This window comes from Varanus komodoensis, unplaced genomic scaffold (genome assembly GCF_004798865.1).
Source record: "Varanus komodoensis strain SLA01 unplaced genomic scaffold, ASM479886v1 scaffold57, whole genome shotgun sequence".
Lineage (NCBI taxonomy): Eukaryota > Metazoa > Chordata > Lepidosauria > Squamata > Varanidae > Varanus > Varanus komodoensis.
The window spans coordinates 3,777,020-3,803,287 of record NW_025336182.1 but is presented as its reverse complement, the minus strand read 5'-3'; the positions used below and the strand labels follow the sequence as shown (position 1 = coordinate 3,803,287).

The 26,268-nt window shown below is 52.9% G+C and overlaps 2 protein-coding genes across 3 annotated transcripts in view; both read right to left on the bottom strand.

Annotated features, from left to right (window-relative positions):
- Window positions 1–156, bottom strand: part of MCL1 (MCL1 apoptosis regulator, BCL2 family member) — a 5,131-nt gene extending 4,975 nt beyond the window's left edge. Inside the window, exon 1 of the mRNA XM_044449068.1 lies at window positions 91–156. Coding sequence (XP_044305003.1) covers window positions 91–156 — 66 coding nt within the window. The remainder of the gene's footprint in view (window positions 1–90) is intronic.
- Window positions 157–3,772: 3,616 nt separating this feature from the next.
- Window positions 3,773–22,731, bottom strand: ENSA (endosulfine alpha). Of its 2 annotated transcripts, none has more exons than XM_044449129.1 (5): window positions 22,549–22,731; window positions 16,974–17,102; window positions 16,174–16,340; window positions 8,049–8,269; window positions 3,773–4,720 (listed from the first exon to the last, which is right to left on the bottom strand). In XM_044449129.1, the coding sequence occupies exons 1-4, from the start codon at window positions 22,603–22,605 to the stop codon at window positions 8,179–8,181; spliced, it is 444 nt and encodes a 147-aa protein (XP_044305064.1). In that variant the 5' UTR covers window positions 22,606–22,731; the 3' UTR covers window positions 3,773–4,720; window positions 8,049–8,178. The 2 variants fall into 2 exon arrangements, with proteins under 2 accessions (XP_044305064.1, XP_044305065.1); XM_044449130.1 differs by having other exon boundaries at window positions 3,773–4,090.
- Between the last annotated feature and the right edge of the window lie 3,537 nt (window positions 22,732–26,268).

Genomic DNA, 26,268 nt, shown 5'->3' with positions numbered 1-26,268 from the left:
GGGGAGCCGGCCCGCGCGCGCGCCGAGGCCCTCGGGGAGCCGGCTCAGCGCGGGGCCGGCTCCCTCCCCGCCGCCGCCCGCCGCCCCCACCGGCGGCGACGCCGGGGCGCTTCCGCAGTACAGCACCATCGCCTTCGTGTTCAACATGGCGGCCATCTCGCAGCTCGGCGAGCCAGGAGACCGTCGCGCAGCCGTTGAGGGGAGTGGCCGCCGCCCGGCCGAGCCTCTTTATACGCGGCGGCGCGGGCGTCACGGCGACGTCACGCGCCCGCGGGGCCGCCAGCCTGGCAGCGCCGGCGCGCGGATTGGCCGCGGACGCGCGAGCGCGCAGGGTGGCCCGTCCCGTCCCGCTCCCCCCGGCGGCGGCGGCGGCGCGCGCGGCGAGTTCCGCTCAGGCCCGTGGGGGGCGCCCCGCGCTCCCCGCAGAAAGGGCGGCCGAGGGGGGGGCGGGGGTCTTTTCCGACTTGGCTCTGAACGCGGGCGAACCGCTACGAAACCCGCGGCGTGAAGAAAGCGCTGGAAATAGTTCTTCGCCGCATTCCGCGGGGGGCAGGCCAGGCCGCCTGCGCCGTGCAGGCTGGCGCTAAACCTTGAGGCTGGGAGTCGAGAGGGGGGCTTGCGCCGGCCCTGCGCTGTCGCCCTGCGCGGTTCCCCCCACTGCCGAATGGGGAAGCGAGGCGGCGAAGGGAGAACGGCTCGGGGCAGCCCTCTAATGGAGGCTGCGCTTCAAATGGCAGGGCGAGCGTTGCCGGGCCCAGGCTGGAGCGGACGGCCGGTCCGCAAGCGCCAGTCCAGCTGCCCCCTGCCCAGCCGGCAGGTGCCAGCAGAGCCGACCCATTAGTTGAACGCCTGGGGCTTCAGCCCTGTGCAGCCTGGCCTGGGAGCTGCAGCTGCTCTACATGCTTTGACGACATCATGACTAATAGTGCAATACTATTTCTGTTCAGGTTTTTTTTAAAAAAACCCTTTTTTCTGCCTATGCCCAGGACCATGTCCCGGTTAGGACTTGCTGGGCCGCCTGGCAACTTACCGCCGTAGGAGCAAGCCTCACTGAATCCCATAGAGCTCATCCCGGGGGTGTTCAGGGCTGCAGCCTGAGCCTAGCCCGAATCGCGAATCTCTTCCTCTCACATAGTCTTGGCTTAGAAAGAGCTGCAAGTTCCCTTTACTGGAAACTTTTGGGGTGAAGGGAAGGAGATCGGCTGCTTTGCCGCAGCCAGCCGAATAAAGTGGGCTTTCCCGGTGGGCTTCGACGATTAGCACCCCCTTCCGCCCTAGGAGAAGCGGCCGGGGGGGGGGCGGGAGGTGAGAGCGATGCACTGAAATTGCTCAAGGGAGTTCACACGGTCATTTCACGTATCTGCACTGCAAAAGCCCGAAGGAGAGGAACTGAAGGGCCCGAGGGCGGGGAAAGTTGCGCTCAGCTGATTGACGTGCCCCGTGCCCTGCCCTCGGGGGAGAAGGGTGGGCCCAGCGGGGGCGGCGAGGCTGCGAGGGGGGGCAGGGGCGCTTATTTATTTCTCGGGGGGGGGCGGCGGCGAAGGAAAGAGGGTCTCGAAGAAAAACAGGAAGCTGGTGGTGGAAGGGGCTGGACGGGGCGGCGCAGACGGGGAAGCGCTCAGCGGTGGAAAAATTCAGCGAAAAATTCCAGGCGTGATTCATGACTGGAAAATGTGGGCGGAAAGGTTCTTATGTAATGTTACCAGGAAAGCTGGGTGGGGAAAGAGGAAAGGCGGGGGCGGGGGGGAGAAAGCAGAGAAGAGAACATTCCGGCTGTCAGATCATGAAATGGGTTTTTTTTTAAAGCAGAAGATAAAACCATCTCCGTGAAGAGCACATTCAAGCATCCCTGGGGTGGTTCTAGCGCTAAGAAGCACAGGGGCTGCTTCAAGGAGCCGCTTGGGGCATTAGAAGGGAGAAAGATCCTGCCACTCAGAGCAGCAGGTGCCCGGCCAGAGGGGCAGAAAGCCGTGGCCCCAAAGCAGAGCCCCCAGTGGAGCTTGGCCTGGCCCGTGTCTCCCAGATGGCCTGCGACGCAACTCCCATCATCCTGTAGGCCTTGCTGACTCAGCCCAGTGAAAGGGACCATCGTCATGACACATCACAATGCCAACAGGTTGGAGAAGTGATGCGAAGCCGATCAGAGGCTATTCTCCCGGTAGGATGTACGTGGGCGCCCCCAGCTGAAAGGAGCAGGCGGCCAAGCACGGGGGAAGAACAGCCACCTCTGGGCTAGATCTACCAGCTCCATATAAAAAAAGCAAGGGGGGAACTAAATATTGCCCCTAAATCAGGGTTGTTTGGCCCTTCCCCTCCTCTGCCTGACCCATTTGCAATAATTGCAAAATCCCCAAACTGACGGGCGGGGTGTAGCAAGGGAAGCAACTTCTGTTTAACTTTTAGAGGAACCAACACAGTGGAAGGGGACTAATCTGGTCTGGACATGCCTGGAGCAGATGACTGCCACAAGATGAGCTGGTTGCCCTGGGCTCTGACGGGTTGAAAAGCAGATCAGACACATTCCTGGAGAAAGGTGTCTAGCAAAAGCTGTTAGTTCCGATGGCTGAGTGGAACCCCCGAGTCCAAAGACAGTCTAGCACTCAACAGCTGCTTGCGAAGGACTAGCTGTTCCTGCCATTCTGGGTAGGCCCTTCATAGGAACGAACACACCCCAGGGGAGAGCCTCTGCTTTCGCACCCACTGAGGGGCGCCATGTCCCACAAAAGCTTCGGAGGCGCAAAGCCCAAGGGCCCGATTCAAATCCAGAGAGCCTCCCTGGCCTGCAGCCAGTGCTGGCTGGTGACTGTCACTTCTCCCTTTGGAGAGCCATTTCATCTCTTCACAACAGGAAAAACCGGGAGGAATCCAGATGGCCTGGAGAAGGGCAGTATGCGGCAGGGAAGTTGCATGGCTATTCCAGAAGGCCCCGAGAGCTCGACTGAGCGTGCAGGAGGGTGCGGTCTGCTCCACAGGTTGGAGGTACCAGCCCTGACATAGACATCACATCGCCGGGCATGTGTCCAGAAGCTGAGCTGGCTTTCACGGAAAAATATTGACTGCCCCTCTGAGCATCATCCCGAGGAATTATCAGTTGCGGTTGTTTTGCAAGCGAGATCTTGCTGCGTGTGGCTTTCTGCAGTGCAGCAGGGTGTCATCGCTTTGCAGGAACTGATGTGCGATGTTATGCAACCTCCACAGCTGACTTTCTTGCAAAGGTATCAGCTGGCTCTGCCGAAGCAGGCATGCAAATAGACAACCAGTTCTCTAAGAAACAACCACTATGGGCTTTTTGAACCAGGTGTTGAAGAGGTTAAAAAGGGGGAAGGGTTAGCGGATTAAGGGTACAACTCAATCCGTGCTGGCCGGGCAATGCTGGGAATTCTGTCAAAAAATGTCTAGAATGTACCTTAAGCAACTTTTGCTGTACTGTTACATCCAGATTTCTGGAGCTAACCCGGGGAGCCTCCCAGGGCCAAATCCAGCCTACGAAGGGCCACCAGCTGCTCTCCAGGCTGCAAAACCAACGGCAGGAAAGGACCAAAGGCCTACATCACCGTATTGTGGCGATGGCTCTTCCTGACTGGCTACTCAGTGTCAGTGCTCTTTTTCCATCTCCCCCTCAGACTGCTAAAATGAATGGCCAAGGCACGGGCTGACACATCCAAAAGCTTCAGTGAAGCAGCCTTCTCCAAAGACCTAGTAATTCCTTGTTAGGCATAGTAATCAATAGATGTTTCCATAAAGGTATGTTGAAACCATACATTTACAGAAGTTGAGCAAACTACCTGGACCATGTCCAGTGTTTTTAAAGCAGCACAGCATCTTAAAAAAGATATACACCAACAAAGATGAATACAATTACAGGATACTTATTTTCTACCAAGTTTGGGAAGACAGGTTTCAGTGGGCGAAACAAGATCGGGTTTTACCCATGTGGTTGAAGACCCTGATAGAAGGCTGATGAGATGCATCCTCAATTGCAAATGTGCCCACCAAGCCGAAAAGATTGGGGATCCAGGCTCCATAATGCATCTAGAGGCGAGACCGATGTGTCAGTAAGACCCTCCTCCTAAGACCGACTCCCATGCCCCTGTTAAAGGAACATCCACTCAGTTTTGTGCTCACAAGTCACCAAAAGGCGAGGAGGAAAATGAGACAGCAGACTCCCAAGGTGTCTTTGAAAGAGCCTGTCCTGATGTAATCGCTTTTAACAGGTCATTTGAGAATGCATAATTGTGGGAGAGTGTCTGGAGAACAGGAAAAACAAGCACCAACACACACTAATAAGTACATGCTGTATTCATGTGTCAGAGATGATGCCGCCACTTGCCTAAGCTGAGGCACTGCCAATCATAATTTCGTATTTCTATTTTGGGAACAAGGCGAATGGATTCGCAAAACAATTGTGAAAGCATCAGATGGCCCTGTTTCTCCACCACCACCCCACCAACAGGAGGAAAACACCATTCTGGATTTTAAAAGCAGCTGCTTATGAATCTGACATTGCATCAACAGAAGGTAGAGCGAATTTCTGATTCATAGGGTAGCAAAGAAACATTTGAGATGTTTGCTGAAAACTGCCCTGAGAGTTTTGGGTACTGGTGTCTTGGGCTGCTCTTGGAAAGGTGAACGGGGTTACAACTCCCTGGCCCACCCCGAGTATTCAAGTCCCAGTTCCTGAATGATTAAATGGAGCAAGTCTTTTCCCATTGGTATGACACTGAAAAATGAGAAACAAAACCCAATCAACTGGTTAGTAACACCCTCACGAACTCTTTCCGGTCAAAATTTACAGCTGACTCACTGATGAGGCATTTACAAAAAGGGTGACGTCCACGCCGAATGCCACTTCTGGGGATGTCACAGGTGATCTTTGACCAAGCACAATAGGCTGCTCGTGGGAGAATGTTCAGCTTGTCCTGGGCGTGGACCGGAAAGGCAAGAACTTCTGCCACGCCGATTTATCTATGCTGCGGGTGGGGAGTCGCACCTTCTCACCTTCCCCATACAGAGGCACCTCGGCTCACCAACTTCATCCGTTCCAGGACTCTGGTCGTGACCCAAATTGGTCATGAGCCAAGTTAAATTTCCCCATAAGGGTCAATGTAAATAAGGTTAATCCGGCCTGTGACTATTTTTTTTATCAGAAAAATTTGCAGCAAAGTGACAAAGAACAACAAAGATCGTGGCCATCTCTCCCCCCGCCCCCCCCGCATGACCGCAATCACACCCACCACCCCTGCACGCGCCTGTCATCCCGGCGTGCTGGGGGGGGGGGAGATGGGCGCGATCACGGGTACGCTGGGGTGGGGAGAGACGGGTGCGCTCGAGGGAGGAGACGGGCGCGATCGTGCTGGCGGCGGGGAGAGATGGCCGAAAGCGCTGTTGCGCTTGAACAGGAAAGACGGGCGCGATCTCGGCCATCTCTCCACCCCCACGATCTGTAGCTTAGATTCTAAGTTATCGGACCTGCTTCCCACTGGAGGTGTCAGTTTGGCCGGTCTCTGTCCCGAAGCCTATTTGGCTAATCTGGCCCTAGACCCCCGTGCATGATGACTGGACTCTGGAATCATCTGTACGCTGAGATTTTCTCAGGAATGGGTCAGCCTTGGCTTAGGGGACAACGCTTGGCTTGTCCTCTTTAAACTAGTCTGCAAGTCTAAAGCTAACTGAATTAGCTACTAGTTTGCCGGAAAAGAGGAAGGCAGGCAGGAAGGAAGGCAGGCAGGCCGGCCATGTCCTCCTTTGGTGCTGGGAGGCAATTCTCATCTGAATAGGCTAGACATGCCCATGGTGGGCATGTCGTGAGCAGAGTCAGACTAGATGGCCCGGGAGATCCCCCCGCCCCCGACTCACTCTGTCTCTATGTTTCTATCTTGTCTCCAGGAAGCGAAAGCTTCAGTATCTGGTTTGGGATGCACTGATAATGGATTGCGTCCTGCAGGAGCAAAACCTTGAGGCACAGAAAGAGCACTGGGGGCCTGCAGGCCTTCTGGGCGGCTGGCTCACTCAGCGAGGAAACGCAGGGCCAGGGGGTGCTGCGCTGAAGGCCGCCTGGTGCGGGGGATCCCTCGTAGATTTGCCTCCGCCGCTTAACCGACCTCGGCACCAGAGTTTCCCCCAACATGCAAATGAAAGCTCCCCTCCCTACTGGAAGCCCGTCCGTTCTAGCCCTGTGCTCTGGGGAAGCGAGGAGGACGTGGCCCACCTTCTCTCAAACCCTCTCCTGAGAAGAGGACCCTCATGTCCTCCCCACTCGGAGCCTCCTCTAGCCACCCGGGCCCCATTCCCTCACCCCCGCCTCCTTGGACTCGGTTTCCACATCCCTGACCCTCTTTGCCCGCTAAGCCCCGCCTCTGAATTCGAGCCACATCTCGAGTGCGGCGCCTGCGTGTTCAAGGGGGGGAAGGGGGCCAGTGGATGCTGTCGGCCTGCATCACCCTCACTTGCTGGCCAAGCCTGAGGGCAGCTGCGGCCCCCCAACAACCAAAGGGCCGCACATTCCACCGCTCAGCTGAAGCGGCGCAGATTCGCTGTGGGAGAAGCTTCTGCGGAGGACAGCTCGCTTCTGGGGAGAGCCTCAAGTCCACAAAAGGGCATCCTTCGGGGGAGAAGGGCTGCGCCGCCTGCTTCCCGCTCTGCTGTGGTGGCTGGTGTGAAGTGTTTGCTTGCAAGCCTGTGATATAAGGGACCTTCGGAAATGTGACCCCACCTCGCTTTGCTCCAGACCGAATCATGTGCAGGTTGAGCAGGCACAGAACTATGCACGAGACTCAGATCTGGAGAAGCAGCCCAGCACCACGCTGCCTCCCAGATGGGGTTGCACTACAACGCCCGTCATTCCTGCAAATGGCTGCGGTTGCTGGGATTTGCGGTCCAAAGTGGGTGGAGGGCACCAGGAAGGTCGGGTTAAGGTGCATTTGGAACCCATGAGGGCATTGGTTCTTTCGGTTAAAGTATCCTACAAGGAAAGCGTTCTGCAACAGATGCTCAAGAATTCAAAATAAACCCAAGCAGCTGCAGGAGGTGAAGTGGCAGCGTGCCTGAGTGCTCGCGCACATGCGGAGACAGCCAGGCGCACGAGGGAGACGCTGCTGCTACCCTCCCCTTTCCAGGGATGTTCACTTCAAACCGTGTGGGGACAGGGGTGGAATCCTGTAACGGCTCGCGCTTGGTGTTTTATCATCCCCAAAAGACAAACACAAAAATAGAGAGAGTGGTTTGCTAGGGTCAAGGACCAGAAAAATAGCTGACTGTCCTTCACAGATAAGGCACTGAGAGTGCTTGCAGCTGTCGAGTGCCGTCTTGCATTAAGTTCCTTTCTATTAGCGACTTAACTTGGATGAGTGCATTTCAAGCCTCTGTTTCCACAAATTCCTTAGCCTTTAAGGGACCATGGGATGCCCCATTATTCCTGCCAGAGTGGGGGTATCACTGGATCCCCTTTTTGCTTTTTAAGCGCTCCGATTTGCACAGTTAGAAGCTTGGGGCATCCCGTAAGGCTGGCCTTGGACTTCTTTTATATTGTTATTTATTTTATATTGTTCGTTTTATATTGTTATTTTTGTATTTTATTGTATTCTGTGCTGTGAGCCGCCCCGAGGCTTCGGCAAGCGGCGGCATAGAAATGTTTTAATAAATAATAAATAAATAAATGCATTCCATCACCGCTATCTAGGGGCTTGGAGTCACCAGAGCAAAGGCACAATGAAGGGAAAGTTTGTGATAACAGCCCTTTCCCTGCTCCCAAAGCCGCTTTCTTCAGGGCTGGACTCTGCAGCTTTTGGGGGGGACGAGAGGACTTGGTGGAACAGGCAAAGGGATACACACAGAGCGGGACCAGGCAGAGCGTGCTGGGGTCTGACACCTCGAGGCCTGGTTTCGGAGGCAGCGTGCTTCCCATACTAAGCAAGGGAATGGAAACCCCCCCACCCCCACCTTACAGGCACGTTTCACTTTCATGCAAGCTTGAACTTTAATGCAACGCAACACCTACTGAGAGGAACCATATTATGGGTTTCACTTTGACTGAAATCCTACACACTTACCCGAGCGCAAGTCCCACTGGGCGGGGGTGGGGGGATGCTTTGCATTCAGCTGACATATGAAGAGCTGAGCTGTCCATTGCACTGCAGGGTTTCATTTCTCAAAATGCTCATTTCAAAGTGTTGCCCGTAATCAGGGCAGGGGAGGAAGGAGAGCAGCTTTTCCTGCCTTGCCTTGTATGGACTTCTTTCCTGCCACTCGCATGGCAGGGGTCGAGCAGCACCTGAAAGACAATGCACCGTGTCCCTCCACATTTTAGCCCGCTTTACAACTTTCAGGATCCATGTCAGAGGCAGAGGTTCAACAAGTACAGTCAAGTCGGACGGGCAGGAAAGGCTGCCCAGGGTTTGTAAACAGCAGCTTTCCTGCCCTAGGAGGGGACGCCGGGTTCTGACCTGACCTCCTGCATGCCAAGCAGAGGCTCTGTGGCTGAGCGATGGTGCCTCTCCTGAGGAATCCAGAGCTACACCTCCAGACCACAATACCTGTTGGAGCACCACCCCAAATCTGCCAGACACTACGCTCAGCACCTGAGAGCGTCTTCCAAGGGAGGCTCCGAATGTGGCAAGAAGGGAGAGGGCCTTCTCACTGGCAGCCCCGGTTATGGAGTGATCTTCTCACTGAGGCTCACCAGGCACCAGTTCTGTTATCCTTCTGGTACTGGGTTAAACGGCTCTCTTCGCCAGGCACATGCAGGGCCTCCATCTCTCCCCCCCGCACACATCTAATTGTATCTAGCTTGTTTTAGGTCAAATGGTTCTAAACTCTGTTTTAAATTTTATGCTGGTGATATCACATTTTATTCTATTTTTGTAGCATAGGAAGTGCCTTTTACTGCTCAGACAGCTATGGCTGTGGAGTGGGTAAAGAAATGAAAATAAAATGAAATAAAAAACAACAATAAATATATCAGCATGCCTCATGAGACTCGAGAGAGCTCCAGACAGAGCAAATTCATAGCGAGATACAGACACACAGTTCAAAAAGTAAGCTGGCAATTTTAAATGAGCTCCGTGGGCCAAAGGTTGAGTAATCCAGCTCATGCTTTGAGCCAATTCCTCTTGCTTATCTGGGATTCTCCTTCCGTGAGGGAGAGAGGGCAGGCAAGATCTGACTTCTCTCCCCCCCACCCTCCATCCATGGGCAAGCAACCGTCCCGCTGCATCGGATCCAGCCGTCTGGTTCGCAAGCCTTCGAAGCTTCGACCCCCCCACCCCACCCGTCTCCTCCTCCCTTCTGCACACTGCACTGGTCAAGGGTGCTGTGACACACTCTCGGGGTCCGAGAAAGCAGCTTGGGGGAAAGAAAACAGCCATTAAGCCTTTGGAGGCAAACAGAGGAGGTTTGTTTTTAAAACACACACAGCAGGTTGCTCTGCGGGCCCCGCTTCTAAAAATGCAATTGCTGACACTATACACAACAGGCTTAGGGAAAAGATTTGCATGCTTCTAGTGATGTGGGGGAGCGGTGGAAATTTCCCAGCCGGTGTGAATCAAGTGCAACAACTCCATTCGAGTTATTTAGGGATTTGTAGTCAGATTAGAGAAAGACTCTTCTTCTCTTTCACTGCAACAACAGATGGAGAGCTCTTAGAATGACATCCTCCACCCCAGCTTTGAATGTTGCATCCAGTGGAGCTGAAGACTCGATTGCTCTTGCGAGGATCTCAATGGGACAGGTAAAGCGAATCCTGCTAGCAGGTTTGCCCGCAGGTGGGGACAAGCAAGACTCAGCAAACCCCCACCCACCAGCCTGGGCTTGGTGCGCACTTCCGCAGGCACAGCTAGCTGCTGCTTGACTGCCTGGAGCACCATCAGGAAAGGTCAGCAAAGGAACCCCGAAATGCCTGGGCATTTCATATGGTTCCGTGTGCACGAAAAGCTTTTCCTCAGACAGCAGGAGAGTCAAGATCAGGCGTTATCTCCCCATCTAGCCATGTGACTCATCCGTCCTAGGAATGAAAATCTGGCCTGCGGAGCAGCTCCTGTCGGCATCTGCACTCTGCCCTTTCATCCCCGCACTGCCCAGACAGAACAGTGACCTCAACGGTGGACAATGCAAAGGGTCTGGCTGCCTTTGGGAGCGGCAGCGGCTGCAGCTCCAGAAGGCGAGCGCTTTCGCCCTCTGCTGGGTGCAGGGAGAAGTACAATGGCCGCTTGCCTTCCTCCCCGGATTTCTTTGCAAGGCCGCGGGGAAGAACCCTGGCTCCACATGGCCTGGCGGTGCCACAGCATCCCTTCGGGATTGCAACTGCAGTATTTGAGAGTTACAAATCGATCCACGCCATTTAGGACAGGGCTGTTGAACCTCAGCCTGCAGCCCAAATCTGGCCCGCTGGGGGTGGTCCTCCCCCCAGGGCCACATCCTGGCACGTCCAGCCATCGAGCCGGGATTCAGTTAGCTCTGCGGCACGCTGCGCAATTTGCACCGCGCACCTGCTTTGGACAGCCATCACGCTCTGCAGACGGCATGCGGCGGCTTGATTCCCTTTCGGACATCTGGGGCTGGGGGCTCGGGGGGGGGGGGCTGGCCTGGGCCAAGGAGGACCTGCCCCATCTTAATGCCCTAGCTTTCCGGAGGATTCTTTCTGGACACAGCCTTCGCAAACACGCAGTGTTACCTGCAATGCCTCACTTTGCCCTGACCCACACCAGCTTTCCAGATGCCCTTTCCTCTTCTTACACAACCGCAAATCCCAGCTCTGCACGCACAGGGGTGAGCTGCAGCCCAGCCTTCCTACACACAAAGGTCTTGTTTGGGCATCACGTCTGAGAGATACCCCCCAAAAGGACGGAGCGGTCTCTAGGCGAGGCCCTGCTGCAGCCCCCACCTGTCTGCGAGTTCCCAAGGGGAAGAGTAAGGACGGGGCCACAGCCTTGGGTGCTCGTCTAAGAAATCCCTGCCAGAGCCCGTCTCTACCCGAGGTGCGCACAGGCCATGTGAAGGTGGAAATACGTGCAGCTGGCTCTTCATTTTATTAGGGATAAGCTTTACAATGGGCTGTCGGTCATTTTACCCTACACTGAATGTTGTTTGATAAGCTACCGTAGAAGGGAGGGCGTTTTTACCCTTCCGTTGTGTTGGAGCCAAAAGCAGCTGTAATGGTCTCCTCACTGGGAGTCCAGAGCAGTGGACTCTTGAACAGACCCGGGTGGGCATGCCGCTGGAGCAAACGCCGAAGCAAAGTACTCCCAGGAGTCAAGAGGCGCATGCAAACAGGGTCTGTGCCGAGCAAAACCACAGGAAAGGGCACGACGACGGATTGAGACCAAGGGCTACTTTATTTCCAAGCATCAATCATCACACTCAAATTTTCACACCCAGAGCTCTCCGTTCCCCTTCCGGAATCATAGCACACAATCTGGGATTGCCCCACACCCAAACGAAACATCGGAGCACCCCAAATCCACCGCCTCACCCACAAGAGCAGCTTTCAGATCCGAGCTTGTGGTGTGGACGCCTAGCAGAAGAGTCGAAAAGACGGTCAGTGAAGTGCAGGGGGGTCTGCGGGCATTGTTGGGATTTTCTGGGGGTGGGTTTTTTTGGGTTTTCCGTTTTTCTGAAAAAAGCAAACACTACAAGATAGAGATGAAGCTGATGTAAAAAATTATATATATATTTATATATATGATTCTTATCTATTTACAGATATGGCTGGGACAAACAGCAAAATCAGTTAAGGAGAGTGTGCAGGCTCCTAGGGTACAGGCTGGCTGGAAGAGGGTTTTGGAGAATGACCGGTGCCTCCTGAGGGGCAGAGAGGAGCTTTGCAAAAGTGCCCGGAGAAGGAAACCGAGAAAGACCCCGCCGACAAAAATAACCCGTTCTGAAGGCCTCACAGGAAAGGTAAGATGGGGCGGGCGAGGAAGGGACAGCTGCGCAACAGGATATTCTCATGCGGCTTTCCCTCGCCTGATACCCCTTGGGTTGCTGGACAACAGTTCTCACCATCCACGTGGCTGGGGATGATGGGAGCTGTGGGTTCAACGGAGCTGGTGGGTCCGGGGGAAGCCTGCTCTAATATGATAGAAGGAACAGCTGCAGTAACACCTGAAGAGGAAGAGGGAAGGTAGCACTGCGATCCGGAACAACGGAGAACAGCAAGCTAGTGCTTTTGTAATTATTATGTGAATAACTGGGAGTTAACCTGTTGATCAATCTCAGTATTGTGTGCCAGCAGTCAAAGCTGATTTATCTGTGTGTTTACTGTATTTACACCCTGCCTTTTCCCCTCTCAGGGTCAAGAACATCAGAGCCTGGTGCTAAAAGGAACTTAGAAAGCAGCACCCTCCCCGCACGCCCCAGCTCCCCAACAACGGAGCTCGTGGGAAGCTGCTCTGCCGCATCCGCCTAAACGAAGAGGGCTCATCTGGCGCTCAGAAGTGCTGCCGTGCTTGCAGAAGACTCCTGGCAGCCTCGCACCTCGACTTGGGCCCATGCCCAGTGGCTCTCCTGCCAGTCGCCACTGAGAAGGAGAGGCTCCCCACTCACGAGGCAGGGACAGGCCTGCCCTCCTCTGCTCACACACGCACAGCCCTTCCTTTCCCAAGTGCCAGCCGGCTTGGGATGCCTGTGGGGAGGCAGGGCTGCTCCTGCACACAAAAGCACGGGGCAGGGGAAGTGCTCCCCGCCCCGGATTCCCATGCTGGTTTCGTAACCTGGCCCGGGAAGCCTGTTGCGTCAGGCGCGATGGCCGGCCCAGCCCAGCGAGGCGCAGCCTGAGCGGGGCGACGAAGAGGAACCGTGGGAACAGAGCTGCAGAGGCAGGTGTGGAAGGCCGAGCGCAGAGGCCGGGCTCCTTCCTGGGCCTTTCCATGCAGTGGTAAACACAAGCCATGACGCGATGGCCCACGTGGCGTTTGAAGCGACCGCAGGGCTGTGACCCCCTCCTTAAAAACGTACAAACCCGGCTATTTGGACTGGGCTCGGCAAATTTTAAAAAACAAAATCACATATCCAGACATGGCGAAAACCTTGCTCCTTCCTCTGGTACCTCTAGCCTAAGTCTGCCTAAACGCTCTGAAAACTTCAGTTCAGTCCACAGCCCAGGAGCACGGAGGAGCCAGAGCCAAGCACAGACACAAACCTAGCACATTCCAAGCCCAGAGGAACCGGGGAGCAACCTTGGGAAAGGTGGAAGAATCAAGGCCAACAAGTGGCCGACCTGCTGGGATTTCGCTGCTCCTTAGGCAGTGGGAGGGGGGACAGCTGAGGAGCAAATCACCGAGCGCGGGGGCTGCACGGATTCCAAGCGAACATGGAATATAGTCTCCCTCATCTTTAGCTGCAGAATTTCCTTGAGCGCGCAACACTAGGCTGGTGAGAAGAGCGACCCTAACCAATTAATCCAGGTGGGAGGGTGGCAGAGCAGAAGCGCATCCTTCCGTGGCTCATCTCGGGGAACAAAATGCCTTGAGCACGCTCATACGAGCTGCTCCCATCCCATTCAAGACTCTGGCTAGAGAACTTTCACAGACCACCTCAAAAGGCAAACACCAAGTATCCAACAGCAATCACAATCCCGCCTTTCAAATTCAGCAGTTCAGTTCTATGAGAACAAGGCCAAACTAATGCTTCTGCCCAGCCAACCACCGTTCGGCCAAATCAGTGCCCTGGAGGGAAGCAAACGGCAGGGCCCTATGTACTGCTGCAGCAGAAGCCATTCTTAAAGTATTCCTACTTCCAGGGTGCCGAGCGAAGTGACAACTGCAGCAGAAACGTGTCCAAATCTGATGGCAGGTGTCAGTGCTAGCAACCCACTTTTAAGATCCTCAGTGACGATGCCTCCCTGTTAAGGCACTAAGAGCTCTTGATCTGGCAATCCACTAAGTGCGAGAAAGGGCGAAAGGAACCGGGAAGCGGCTTCAATGTCACGGCCACACTCGGCTAATGAAGAAAGATCGATACGACATGCGCCTCCAAGGCCCGGCTTCGGCCCACTGAAGCACCACGGTGCAGGCAACTACAAAGCCAAACGCACTCTTAGAATATCCAGAATTATGCTGAAAAGGACCGGCTTTTCCTACGTGACACGTACCCTTTAAAGGCGCCATCTCTTCGAAGGCTATGCGGGATGGCACATGCGAGCAGCTGCAGGCTTTTTTCTGTCTAAACTTGCAGAGATCATGCCTTAAGATGTGTGCTGGGGGACCGTCTACAACTGCTACCCCACCCCCTAAATCCCAAGCGACTGCATTGTACTAATCATCGTTATCTTTCCTATGCCTTCTTCTCAAAGATCAATCTAGTCTGCCTTCTTTGGGCATAGCAGCTATTTTATCGATGGGGGCTGTGTCAGATATATATTTATTTTTAAGCAATAACAAAGTCAATTAAAACTGAAGCTTAAAGAACAAAACTGGTGTCAGGCTTCCCTCTGAATGTCCGTCTCATGGCCTGTATATTGTACAGGGCAGTAATGGGAAGTGGTGGCATAATTCAGCATCCTGAGAATTCCACTGTGCAGCTGAGAAGAAAATCAAGGTCCTAGTCCTCAAGGCTAGGAAAATAAGCTTAAAAGGAAAGGGCAATATTTTCCTGCAACAACAGAAGCCAAGCAATGGATGGTCAACTAAGATTTCTCCCACCCAGTCATCAGAGGACTGAGAATCCAGGTGGTTCTGCAGTTCTTATGACTGACCCACAATGGAGATCCCTGCTTTTCTTGGCACAGAGTGTTATTATTTTCAAATACAGGCCGGTGGGCCCAGCTCAGCTTCACAAACTGCTGTCCAACCGGCCTCCATATGCTATCTAGGGGACAAAACTGACCAGCTTAGACTGACGTGGAGAGGGGAAAATAATGAGCAGACCTCTGTATTTGCCTGGCCAGCAAATCATCAGCCCCTGTGGCAAGCAATGGCCATAACTGGGCAAAAACTGTAGTGTTGGCATCTGGCCGCAAGATGTTTGTGGTCTGCAAGGAGGTATGGGGCCAATCTATAGGCAGCTGAAGAGTCTGGTGAAATTTTGAGAACATTTCGCATAATAAAAGCGATTTAATCTGCCTGTGGTCTTACATCCTGTACAGCCCGCAGAAGGGTTGGGAGCTGCAGTCCAACACATCGGGGGGGCACCAGGTTTGGGGGCCTCCAAGTGCGGGTGCAGGCCCTCCCTGGGGCTGGGTGGAAAGCAGGTACAGGCTATGCCTCCTTGTGCCCCTCCCACCCTGTGCCTGAAGGGGGAGGAAGGCAGAGGAGCGCTCTGCCGCTCACCTGGAGACCTGCTTCCTGCCTGCCCCGTGCTCCAGGGGCCTCTGTGCAGCCCCGCCCACTACACTGCAGCACCTCCACCTGAGAGAAGGTTCAGAGCGGGGCAGACCCCCTCCCGGGAGGAGCGACAGCCCCTAGCTACTAACTGCCAGGAGCGCTCAGGGGAAGCTGTGTCTCAGAAGCTACTTCTGAGCACCATGTGCTGGGCAAGGAGTCCACTGACCCTCACCCCCTGCTCATGGCTTCCGGGAGGCATCTGCTGGGCCACTGGGAGGGGAAAGGATGCCGGGCTGTATGGGTCCTGGAGCTAAGCCAGAGCCGCTCCTACAAGAACTGCCACAGTGATGCAGTACAAGAGCTCCCGGATTTGGTTTGGATCTCTGCCGTGTGCTGTTACCGAGTCCCTCCCTTTCTGGGCCTCAGCACTCCCCACGTCCCAAGCCATTTGGGGATAAAAACACTGATGCGGGGTACAGCCGTGCCTCTGAAGTGCTAGTTACTCCCCACATCCGAGCTTTATAAATATTAAGTCCTACTCCTATGATTAAAAGCGTAATTTGTTCTTAGGCTCCCTCGGTTGCTAGCAGGCTGGCTCCCACACTGGCGGACTTGTGGCTTTCCTCTGCCTTGTAAGGAAAAGCAACAGCACGCTAAAGGAAAACAGACTTTAACCCAGAGGGATCCATACACAACCCTGCTCAGTGCCGGCTGCAAGGAAACGCAAGTCAGTTCTGCAAAACGAGTCCCTGTCTTGGCTTCAGGTTTCAGCCACAAAGACTTCCGATAGCTTATGTGAGTTCTGTGTGTCCCAGCCCTATGATACAGCAAAGTTCAATCAGTTTGACAAATAAAAAATAAAAACCAAAATACCCGAAAAACAAAAACAGGGAAAAAACCCATCAGGAGGGCAGGTTACCCTGCCAGCTTGCTGGTGACGAGGGAGGATTTCCTCTGTGGAAGATCTTGTGGTGTGGGGATATGATCGCCTGTCACCAGGTTCTTGTCCGTCCCTGCAGTCGGTAGCTGTTTGTTCTTGATTTTTGCTTTGGCCATGTTGTAATCTCCAGAGTCAAAGTATTTTTGCTGAAAGGGAGGCAGAGAGCAGGGGAGGGGGAGAAATGCAAATAACTTTTTAGAGAGAGACTGGCAACAGGCAGGGGCTGGCCAAACTGTCCCACGCTACCACAGCATGATTGCTGGGAAGAGTGGGAGGGAGCACCCAGACCCCCAAAACATTAGGGGACTTGTGTGGTTGCATAGCAACCGCTTGCATGATGGTTCTGCTCCCTCTCTCTCCTGATGAGTCACTGCCTTTCCTGAGAGTGCGATCAGCTGCAATGCTTACAGCCGAGGCTTCCGGAGTGCAGGGCACATTTGCAGCCTCATACAGGAGAACTGCCCTGCGGATGTTCTGAAGGAATGTGCAACACGGGCCCAATCGAACGAATGAACCAGAGCGAATGCTAGCTTTGGAGAAGGGGCCTGCTTGGATGACGCAAAGATGCCCCATGTAGCAGCATCTCCCCCACAACCCGACACAGATCTCCCCAGCACTGTTCTCCTGCATTTAGTAGCCTCGTCTTCAAGAGGCTCTGCTTCTAGTTCTGCAAGTAGCCAACACCAGTCCCAGACTGAACGCCCCCCATCCTGCCGCCCACTGGAATCATTACCCTCAGGCCCAGAGCCTTTGAAAGGAGTTTCCTGGAGCACACCTACCCCTTTCTGGAGTCTTTTCATTAAGAAGTCAGAACCCCCAGGCTTCTGAAGTCCTAAGCTTGGATATTTGGCTTTTAGTTTTGCCTCCTCTGCTTTCTCGGGGATGGCTGCTTCCTTCTCTTGTGTATCCTGGAAAAAAAGGTGCAAGAAATAAGAACTCTAGAGCCGAATTCAAACCACTTAATCCTGTGCAAATGGAAATTATTTTACACATGATCCAAAGCGAAGATGGCCAACCCTAAATACCACCTTCTTGCATATCCCCACAGAAAGTGTGGGCTAGTGAGCTGCTATGAGGAGAAAGGCAGTTAGTGTTACCCACAGCAGACATCTGTGCCCGCAAGACGTTAAATGAAAATAAGGAATTAGAAGGTTTTTTTGTTGCTGTTGTTGAACTGGGAGAGCAGAGAAGATGACTCAGTTCCCCATCTGCAAGACGGGGTTGCAGGAGAACTGGAAGCATGGAAGCACAGATCATGCTCAGACTCTCCCAGTAAGGGAAGAGGGGCAAAATTTCCTTTCGAAAGTGGACAAGAGGGTATAATGAAGCCTGTTTGTGATGCTGGTCCTCAATGAGTAAACCAAGGTTTGCAGAGAAGGCAAGAGTTACAGCCATACTAGAGAGCTACATTAACCCTTCCACCCCACTTTCCTGGTGCGGGTACATCCCTAAGAGCAAAGGTGTCCATGAGAATGCAGTCTGCCCGAGAGATGTGCGTCCACTTAAGTTTGTTCAGGAGAAGAATGAATGACGGGAGCCGCCCCATGTTACTGAGTGGTCCCATCAGCCTTCCCCCAAACCAGCACCACCCAGATGGATGGACAGCGACTACCATCATCCCCAACCAACACAGTCAGATTAAAGAGTTGAGCTCAAAACAGGGTTCTGCCCCTTTCACTCTGGGCCAATCCCACGTTCTCAGCCCAACCAACCTCAGAGAGTTTGGCTCTTTCAGGAAAGGGTGAGATGAAGACGCATCATACAGGCCCGATACCGAGCCTGGTTTCTCATCAGCTCCACTCTGGTCGAACACACCTGCTCTGCCCCAGTCAAGGGAGAGGGAGGGAGGGGGATCTAAGCAGGCAGGACCGCTGAGCTCATGCCTCTTTCACAGGCTGCTGCTGCCTGGCCACCACAGACCGAGACCTCTGGGCCAGAAGGCTCTTCCTTGGGCATCAGCTGCCAATCAGAGCAGCCAAAACTATTTTCAGACTGGCATGCCTGGGGCATTTCCAACCACTGATCCGGCTACCCCACATCCAACACACCCAGCTCACCCCAACACCTGCACCAGCTTTGAAGACAACTGTGAGTCTGTGAGCACACCTGCCTAGCAGACAGCTGCCGAGCAAATTTGTCGGCACCTGCCTGGATACTCTGGGATGACACAGGCAGATGTGCCACTGCAGCAGCAGCAGCAACTCCCACCCAGTGAGGCCGACAAGAGGTGTGATCCGATGTATTTGCAGGGCACCCAAGTTCAGGAAGGCTGGTCCAGCCCAGTTCCATGACAGAACCTATATGAAAGAGGACCTACACTTGGGGGTGGGAGGAAGCAACCAACAGAGCTTTGCAACTTGACACCTTTGTTGTCTTAGAACAACACAGTGTCGCTTTGAAAAGGTTTGACTGTCATGAAGACCCAAAGCTTAGCACATTCTCTCTCAAGCTTGCTATTTGCTATTCAGCGATCGTTTCTGAAGGGCGAGGGGCATTATCCTGCCCATGTGCTGGCCCAGTCTCTCGACACTTCCGTGAAGAAGGTTCCTGTCATGCTCTTCTCTCCACTTGGTGCTGAGTCCCATAAGCTAATTCTGGGGAACCAAGATCCGCAGAGCTCAGACCAGAGACCCTGCTGCCAAGGACAAGCTGACTGGAATTCTGGTTTTGAGCAAAACTCCAAGGGACACAGCAGGCTGGGGGGTTCCCTTCCACACCCCCCGGCAGAGACCACGGCAAATAATGTGTTGTTATTATTATTATTATTACAAATAAGCTTCATTTCCCACTGTGATTTAAATGCACAAGTACAGGCACTCGTAGTTAACGTACGAGAAAACGTAACCGGCATACTACAAATGGCCATAATAAAAGTGGGACCCAAAATAGCAAGGGACACCATCTTCCGAGCCTGCCTTAAATGAAAAGCACAAAAGCAGCTGACAACAACAGGGCCAAAAATAATCACGGAATCATGGCACCCGAGCGGCATGGGAGCTAAGTATGTCTTCAGCGGGCACCCCCAAAAGGTCCGTGTCAGTGCCAGGCAAACACAAGCAGGAACAAATCCCGCCATCAGCCATGAAACCCAGTGGATGAACAAGCCCAGCTCACCTTGGATGGTTTCCTAACAAGGATGATCCAACATCTGGCGGGGGGCCAGCCCACCTGCACAGTCCAACACACATACAGGCCTTTGCTGCCTGCTTGGCCCAGACACTCCCCCACCATCTCTCATGCCTCTTCCCAACAGCACTACAGGCCCGCTGGCACCCCATGACATCCTTGCCTTTCAACCAGTGGAGAGGGGGGCTCTGTACCCCAAAAGATGAGAACGAGGACAGCTGAATGCCCTTGACTAAACATGTGTGCCTAGAACTGGATGTCTGGAACTATCTTTAAAGCCAGAAAGGTCTCCTCCCTTTAAGCTGCAGCCGAAACGAGGCAAAGATCCAGGAGGACAACCCTTCTCTGGGAAATGGCTGAACAGCTCCGTCACAGGGCAGTGCCTGGGCAGCTCACTATAATGGAGGCAGTGTTCCGAAAAAGCAGATGACTCAGGGAAAAAACTAAAACGTAAGGCAAAAGAGAAAGAGGACGAACCATGCTTGCATGGAGGAATGACACGGGATGACAGAGGATGTGTTTTTAGCACTGCCAGGCAGTGCTGCCCTGTCTCTGCAAGCCTCTGGCCCTGGGTGTGCCAGCAGAGCTTTCGAATTCTAAGCTGCCAGAGAGGGCTGCTTGTCCCGGCCACTTCTGCCTGAGTGCAGCGATTCTACACACTTCAGAAATAAATCTGCAGTCACGCCGCTCTTTGGGTAACAGCGCCTATCCCCAAAAGCCGGGGTTTACAAAAGATTTTCGCTTTTGTGAGAACAGAAGAACAAACAGTCCCTGAACCCGGAAGCTCCATCCATTCAGCCCGCCAGTGTTCAAAGACCCAGACGTAACCTCATGACCATCCCCTCAAACGTCTCCAAGTCAAACAGGTGTTGTATGAAGAAGTATCTTTCTGTGTCAATAAATTACTGCCGGTCCCATTTCACTGGTTAGTACCAAGTTTTAGCAGTAGCAGAGAGAAGATCACACTGTCAGTACTATTCCTAGCCACTGGCCCCCGGCTTCCAGTTTCTGAGCCACTGTCACGAACTGTCACGCGTTCCTGAACTTTTCTCCACATCCACCATGGCTAGAAATTTGGGTTTAAGAAAGGCGCAAAAGCTGAGAAATGATGCAAACGCCCACGCCAAATGCCACCCCTGTTATGGTCCTTGCACAAGACTGGAAAAAATATGACAGGTTCCACGCAGAAGGCCCTGGGCAGCCATCAAGAGAGGGATGCTCTCAAGGTGCCTACACTGAGTTGTCCAAGGAGCTTGGAGAACATGAAATCTGACCAAATCTTTTATTTTGTGTGAGAGAGCAGCACATGGTCAAAATGCTCCTATAAATGGGATCAGGAGCCTTACTTTCTCTTAAACAGAGCCAGTTCAGCTTCCTACAGTCTAACTGTGCCCTCGTCCTCATCCAGTCAGATTCTGACCACTTGAGTATCCGTGGAACAGGGACTGGCTGATAGTTCTGCTTCAGTCAGGCTGGATGCCCTATCAGCAACTCTCACTCCCTGAAATGCTGCCATGCGACACTCATGAGCTTCGTTCGGCCCTCCACAAAGCCACCCCAAGCTTGGCATGGATGCCACGCCCGAGCCACTGATCTGGGGCAAATGAGCAACTCGAGCGTGGCATGCCACATCAGGTGCCCCCACTCCCACCTTTAACCCTCTGGTTGCAAGGACTGGAATCCTAGCCACCTACTGAGATCCGGATCTCTGCTGAAACTTTGTGGGTTTGCTGAAGCTTGATATCAGAAGGAGAAAGCAAGTCCTTACTCAAGCTCTTCCAGAACACTGTAGCCTATCTTTTGGCAAGCTGCTTGTTTCCGCTTCGGGTCCCAGAATTCTGTTCTCTAGTGATGGCAAACCAGAAAGGGGCCAGAGAGCAATGCCAGAGAATTAACCTCCAGCCAGCTAGAAAACTCACGGAGCTACTCCCAAGCTAATGCATACAGTTTCACAGACATGAGTGGAGCAAGGGTGCAACTCTGCTTAACGCAGGTTTTGTATGCTCAGCTCCCTCCTTGCCCTGAACAATGTTAGAAGGTACACTTCTCAGAACTGTGGCGAATTAGATGCACCCTTTTCTTCCCTGTAGATGGACACAATGCTGCCCTAGCACAGCTGCCTCTTGTGTCCAAAACTAAACATTTCCTACGAAAAAGAGCAGAAACCTGGGCTATCAACATGAGCCCCAGGTTTTATGCAACATCTTCCAGTCATGAACCCTTACAGCTTTGAACTTACACAATTTCTCTAATACAGCCTTCCTCAACCTGGGGCCTTTCATGCAGAAACCCAAGCTTGATTGCCCCAGGCTTGCTGCATTTTATCAATATGCAGAGGCTAATGGGGCAAAGAGTCATCTCACTAAAATCTAAGTGTGGATCCTACCCTACAGCACCTTACAAGGTCTTCCATTCCACCGGAGAACCAATAATATTACGTAAAATACGTTGTAACAGAGAACAGCAAAACGCGTTATTCAACTTCTTGTGATGTTGTTGCTACCTCTTTTCTTTCTGCCTGATGAATAGCTCTCACCATGGATTCAATCCTGAAGCTCAAGAACATTAAAAATGCCAGAATACTCTCAGTACCCTCTGCTCAGAAAACTATGCCCACACCCTTACACACGATGCCCATTTTAGAATTCTTCCCATAGAAAGCCCCAGTGTGTTATTCGTCCACAGCTCCCCTCCCCCCCCCATGGCATGGGGCTACAGTCCAAGTGGACTACACCACCCATCATGCATTGGCCGGGAATGATGAGAGTTACAGTCCAATATAGATAGGGGGAACCAGATGGGGGGGGGGGCTGGTATAAAATCGATAGAACAAAGGTCTAAACTTACTCACCATCTCAGCAGTTCCAGCCTCAAAGAGAACTGGATTGCTACCCTTTATTTTCCCATCTTAAAGGCTACGGGGCTTTAAATCATAGAAATGACAAAGAATAGATCGATGGGCTCGCTTTTTTAAACCGGAAATTCAGGCTGCGTATGCCTGTCTCTTCCCCAAAACACATCTAATCTCTATGGTCCCAACGGATCTAAAGTACCGGAAAAGGCCGTGCAGCTGGAAAGCTCTAGCCAATGCACACGAAGCGTTATGCGGACACAACCAATCAGAGAGCAGCATTACGAAGAGTGGCGGCCGCTACACCAATCAGGATTCCCTTGCTCCCCCACGCTCGCATCGGATTCAGCGCGCTCTCCCCCCCTCCCAGACCTCACCTGTTTCTCTTCGCCTGTCTCGTCAGAACGGGCGTCGCCGCCGAGCGTGTCAGACATGACGGGGCGCGGGAAACAGGGAGAACCAAGGAAGGAGAGTTCGAAGCGCTGGGCCAGGCGAGGCCGGCGCTCCTACTTCGGCGCCCTCTTCGCCGCTCTCCTGTCACTACCACAGCAGAGCCAAAATGGCCACCTCTGCCTCCACCGCCCCCTTCTAGCGTTGTCCCCGCCCCCTCAACGAAGCCTGATTGACTAGCAGCGCGCCAATCGGCGCGAGAGGAGCGCTCCGGGAGGCGGGTAACATCACGGCCGGCCAATCGGGTGCTGGTCTGTTTTATGATTGACAGCAGTTGAAGCACGAATCTTTAAAATGGGAGGGGAAAACAGTTCGAATTAGATAGGTGCCTGTGTCAGCCAATATAAATAAGGTAGCTGCTCGGTGAACCAATAAGAGAGCAGCTGGTGGGTAGTGTGCGATCTGATTGGACTATCTAACAGAACGTGTCAATCAGCTCGCAAGACTTTTTTTTTTTTTTTTTTTACACTCAGTATACAAGCATGCGCAGAGGAGGCAAAAGGAAGCCTTTTAAATTACTTCAGAAGTGCCTTTGAGAATGTGCAGAGTGCTACTCCCCTAAGACTGTTTCAACTGTTTAAAACAGCTCTAGATTGAGCAGTCTCAGAGCCATGTGCAGAGTGTTTCCTCACGCAGCAGAACCCCTTCTAATGATCTCTGTACCAAAGGTCTCTGAGCATGTGCAGAGATCTTGTAAGCTGAGTAGAATGCCTCCCTTAGAGGGGTATGTCTGGCAAATGCTGTTATGTTGAACTTGTCTATGCCTTTTAAACTCTGAATGTGGGCTGCAATCCAGTATCCACATGACTGGGAGTCAACCTTCTTGAACTCAATGGTACTTCAGTAGAGACACCCCCAAAATTGCACAGCTAATTGTTTTAGTCCACTGTTCTTGCTGGTTTTTTTATTATGTTTTCAGAGTTGTATTAGTTGTTAATTGTTCTTGATCTTGCCTTGGAAACCAGTTGGTTGAATAAAAATAAAATACTACACATATTCCCAGGGGGATGCATTTAGTTCCTGAACTGAGGTTATGCACCCCCTTTTAAAATTACCTCAGGAAAGCTTGCTTTTCCCACTAAGGAAAATAAATATTTTCAATCGCATCAGGGCAATGTGCCCTTGAACATGAGCAGAGCCAGTGTCTTCTATATTTATTCACTTCTGAACCGTTCAGAGGACAAAATACCTTGGCAATGGCTTTTGCCTCACGATGATGAATTCCACCAGGATTGTTCTGTACCTTAGTTCTTACGCATGGCCTCCACTGCAGCCTCTGTCTCACAGCACCACAAATCCTCTGGCTGCATCGAAAAGAGATGGCTCTTTTTATTTCTGTTTATCTTCATATTTGTCAACGTCGCCATTCCCATAGGGGTTTTCACAGTGACCGTTCTAGAAGGATCTGGAGTTGCTGCGCCGCCTCATTCGGCCATCTGGCCTAGATGTGGAATAAGCAAAGTGGTGACGCTGCAAGGCATCAACCTGGCATTAATAATCCACGCTAGCTGTGAGGTTTGGATCACATTGTCCTCTCTTTAGGGTGACGCGGAGACTCGAAAAGATAGGCAATAATCGAAAACGACGACAACCGTGCTCTGGGCATTCATCTTGCAGTTGGCATGTGCCTCTTTCCTTTCCTAGGACCACAATCCCACATAAACTCAGACAGAAACAGGCCTACCTGTGTTATAATAATAATAATGTTATAATAATGTTATAATAATGTTATAATAATAATAATAATAATAATAATAATAATAATAATAATAATAATACCTGCAAGCCCCAGCAAACGTGCATAGGGAAAAAGTGGAGGACGGCATGCAAAATATGATGTAAACCTCACACCTCCATGTCTTTCAAACGAACCGCTGAGGCTGTTTTGCACCCAAGATCTTGATGCATGAGGACCTAAAGCCAATTAGCAGTGCGGTAATTCCCCCAGCAATCATTTACCGTCTATTCATTGAAAGCTTCCCCCGCCAAGGAAAAGGCACAGCCCACACCCCGAGCCGCCCCCAGAGAACAGGCGCTCTTCCGCGCTCTTGGCACCCCGCGAACGTGGGGATCCCCGGGCCCAGCGCGCCCACGCCTCCCCTGCTCCGCGGGGGCCCCTCCTCGGCCCCGGGTCTGTGGGCGAGCCAGCGGCCAGCGGGCTCAGCGGAGAAGGCGGCCGGCTCCCGCAAGCGCGCCAGGCCGCAGTCCCGCGGGCGGCCGCGCGGGGGCGCCGGCGCCCTTCCGCGCGCTCCGCTGCCCTGGTGGCCGCAGGCCGGAATTCGAAGGGGCTCTTCGTGGGCTCCCGGCAGGTGCGCCCAGGCGGAGAGAAAGCGGAGTTAATAATTCAGGAGAACGCCGAGTCGAGCTGCTAAACAGAGGCTCGGCACTCAGCCGGGGGCCTAAATTTAGCCTTGCTTCGATAATGCGATGCAGACGCCGCTCCGGCGGGCCGCTCACCTCCATCCGCCTCTGGGCTGCCGCTCTGGGGGGCGCCTTTCCCTCAGGCGGCTCCGCGTGGCATCGGCAGGTGGACATGCGACAGGTTCGGTCCCCCGTGAGGCCAGGCCGTTCTCTCTTGCCCGGCAGGCCGCGATCAGGGCGGTTTGAAGAGTGGGGGGTCCCTGCCTGCCACCCCACTTTCAATGCACGTGCAGCGGCGGGACCCATGCACTGCAAGCTTGGCAGACTGCTGCCCCATTTGCAACAGAAAAATGCGAACTGTGCGATGGCTTACGGCCCGCGTGGAATCGTCCATTCATCTATTTTATTCTGATTTATGTTGTAAGCCGTCCGGAGACGCAAGTAATGGGCGGCATACAACTTTTATAAATAAATAAATAGAATGGCTTAATATTTGCAGGCAGAAATCGTGGGTGTCGTGTGGTTCTCGGGAGGCGGTCGGACCAAGCCCACATAGGTGCCGGACCAAATCCGCATCAGCCGGCAGCCAACGGTTTCAGAAAATGGCCATAAAACCACACGGTTCTTTTCTTCTGAGGGGTGCGACTATTCTGCAAATGCTCACTGCAATTCTGGGGCCTTCTTCTGGGATCATGAGGTCTAGAAACGCCCCGTAAAAGTAAAATGAAGGAAGCCAAGAATGTGACGAACCCATGCATGCAGTGGCCCAGGGGTCCTCTAGGGCAGGGGTGGGCAGATATCAGGGCTGTGGGTTCCACTCTTGTCCCCCGCCCCTGCGAAGAACCCAAGATCTACCAAGTGGAACTGGGTGCAAAATACATACTAAAGTGGCGAATCCAGGAATTTTATTCAGGGCAGCAGAATTAATGGAATAGTTAATTCCAGTATGGAGTAATAGAGTAATTCCAGTCCTTCCTAGCCAAAACCCACTCCTTTCCAGCACTATAATTTAGGGTGGTGATGAGGGATCAGGGCTTCATTTTGCCACTGCCATTTATTTCTTTATTTTTGAATGATGCCACCTGCTAATACAGATGGCTCTTCTAGGCAGCTTACAGTAAAATGCTAAAAAAAACCCCAAGGAAACCAATTAAAAGCACAATTAAAAGATACCCACACTAAAATTTATATACAATATATACGATTTGCAAACAATTGGGAAATAAATCAACCGTGATTTCCCAGCAGACGGAGAGCTACCTGTCCTAGATTGCTGTCCTGTTTTC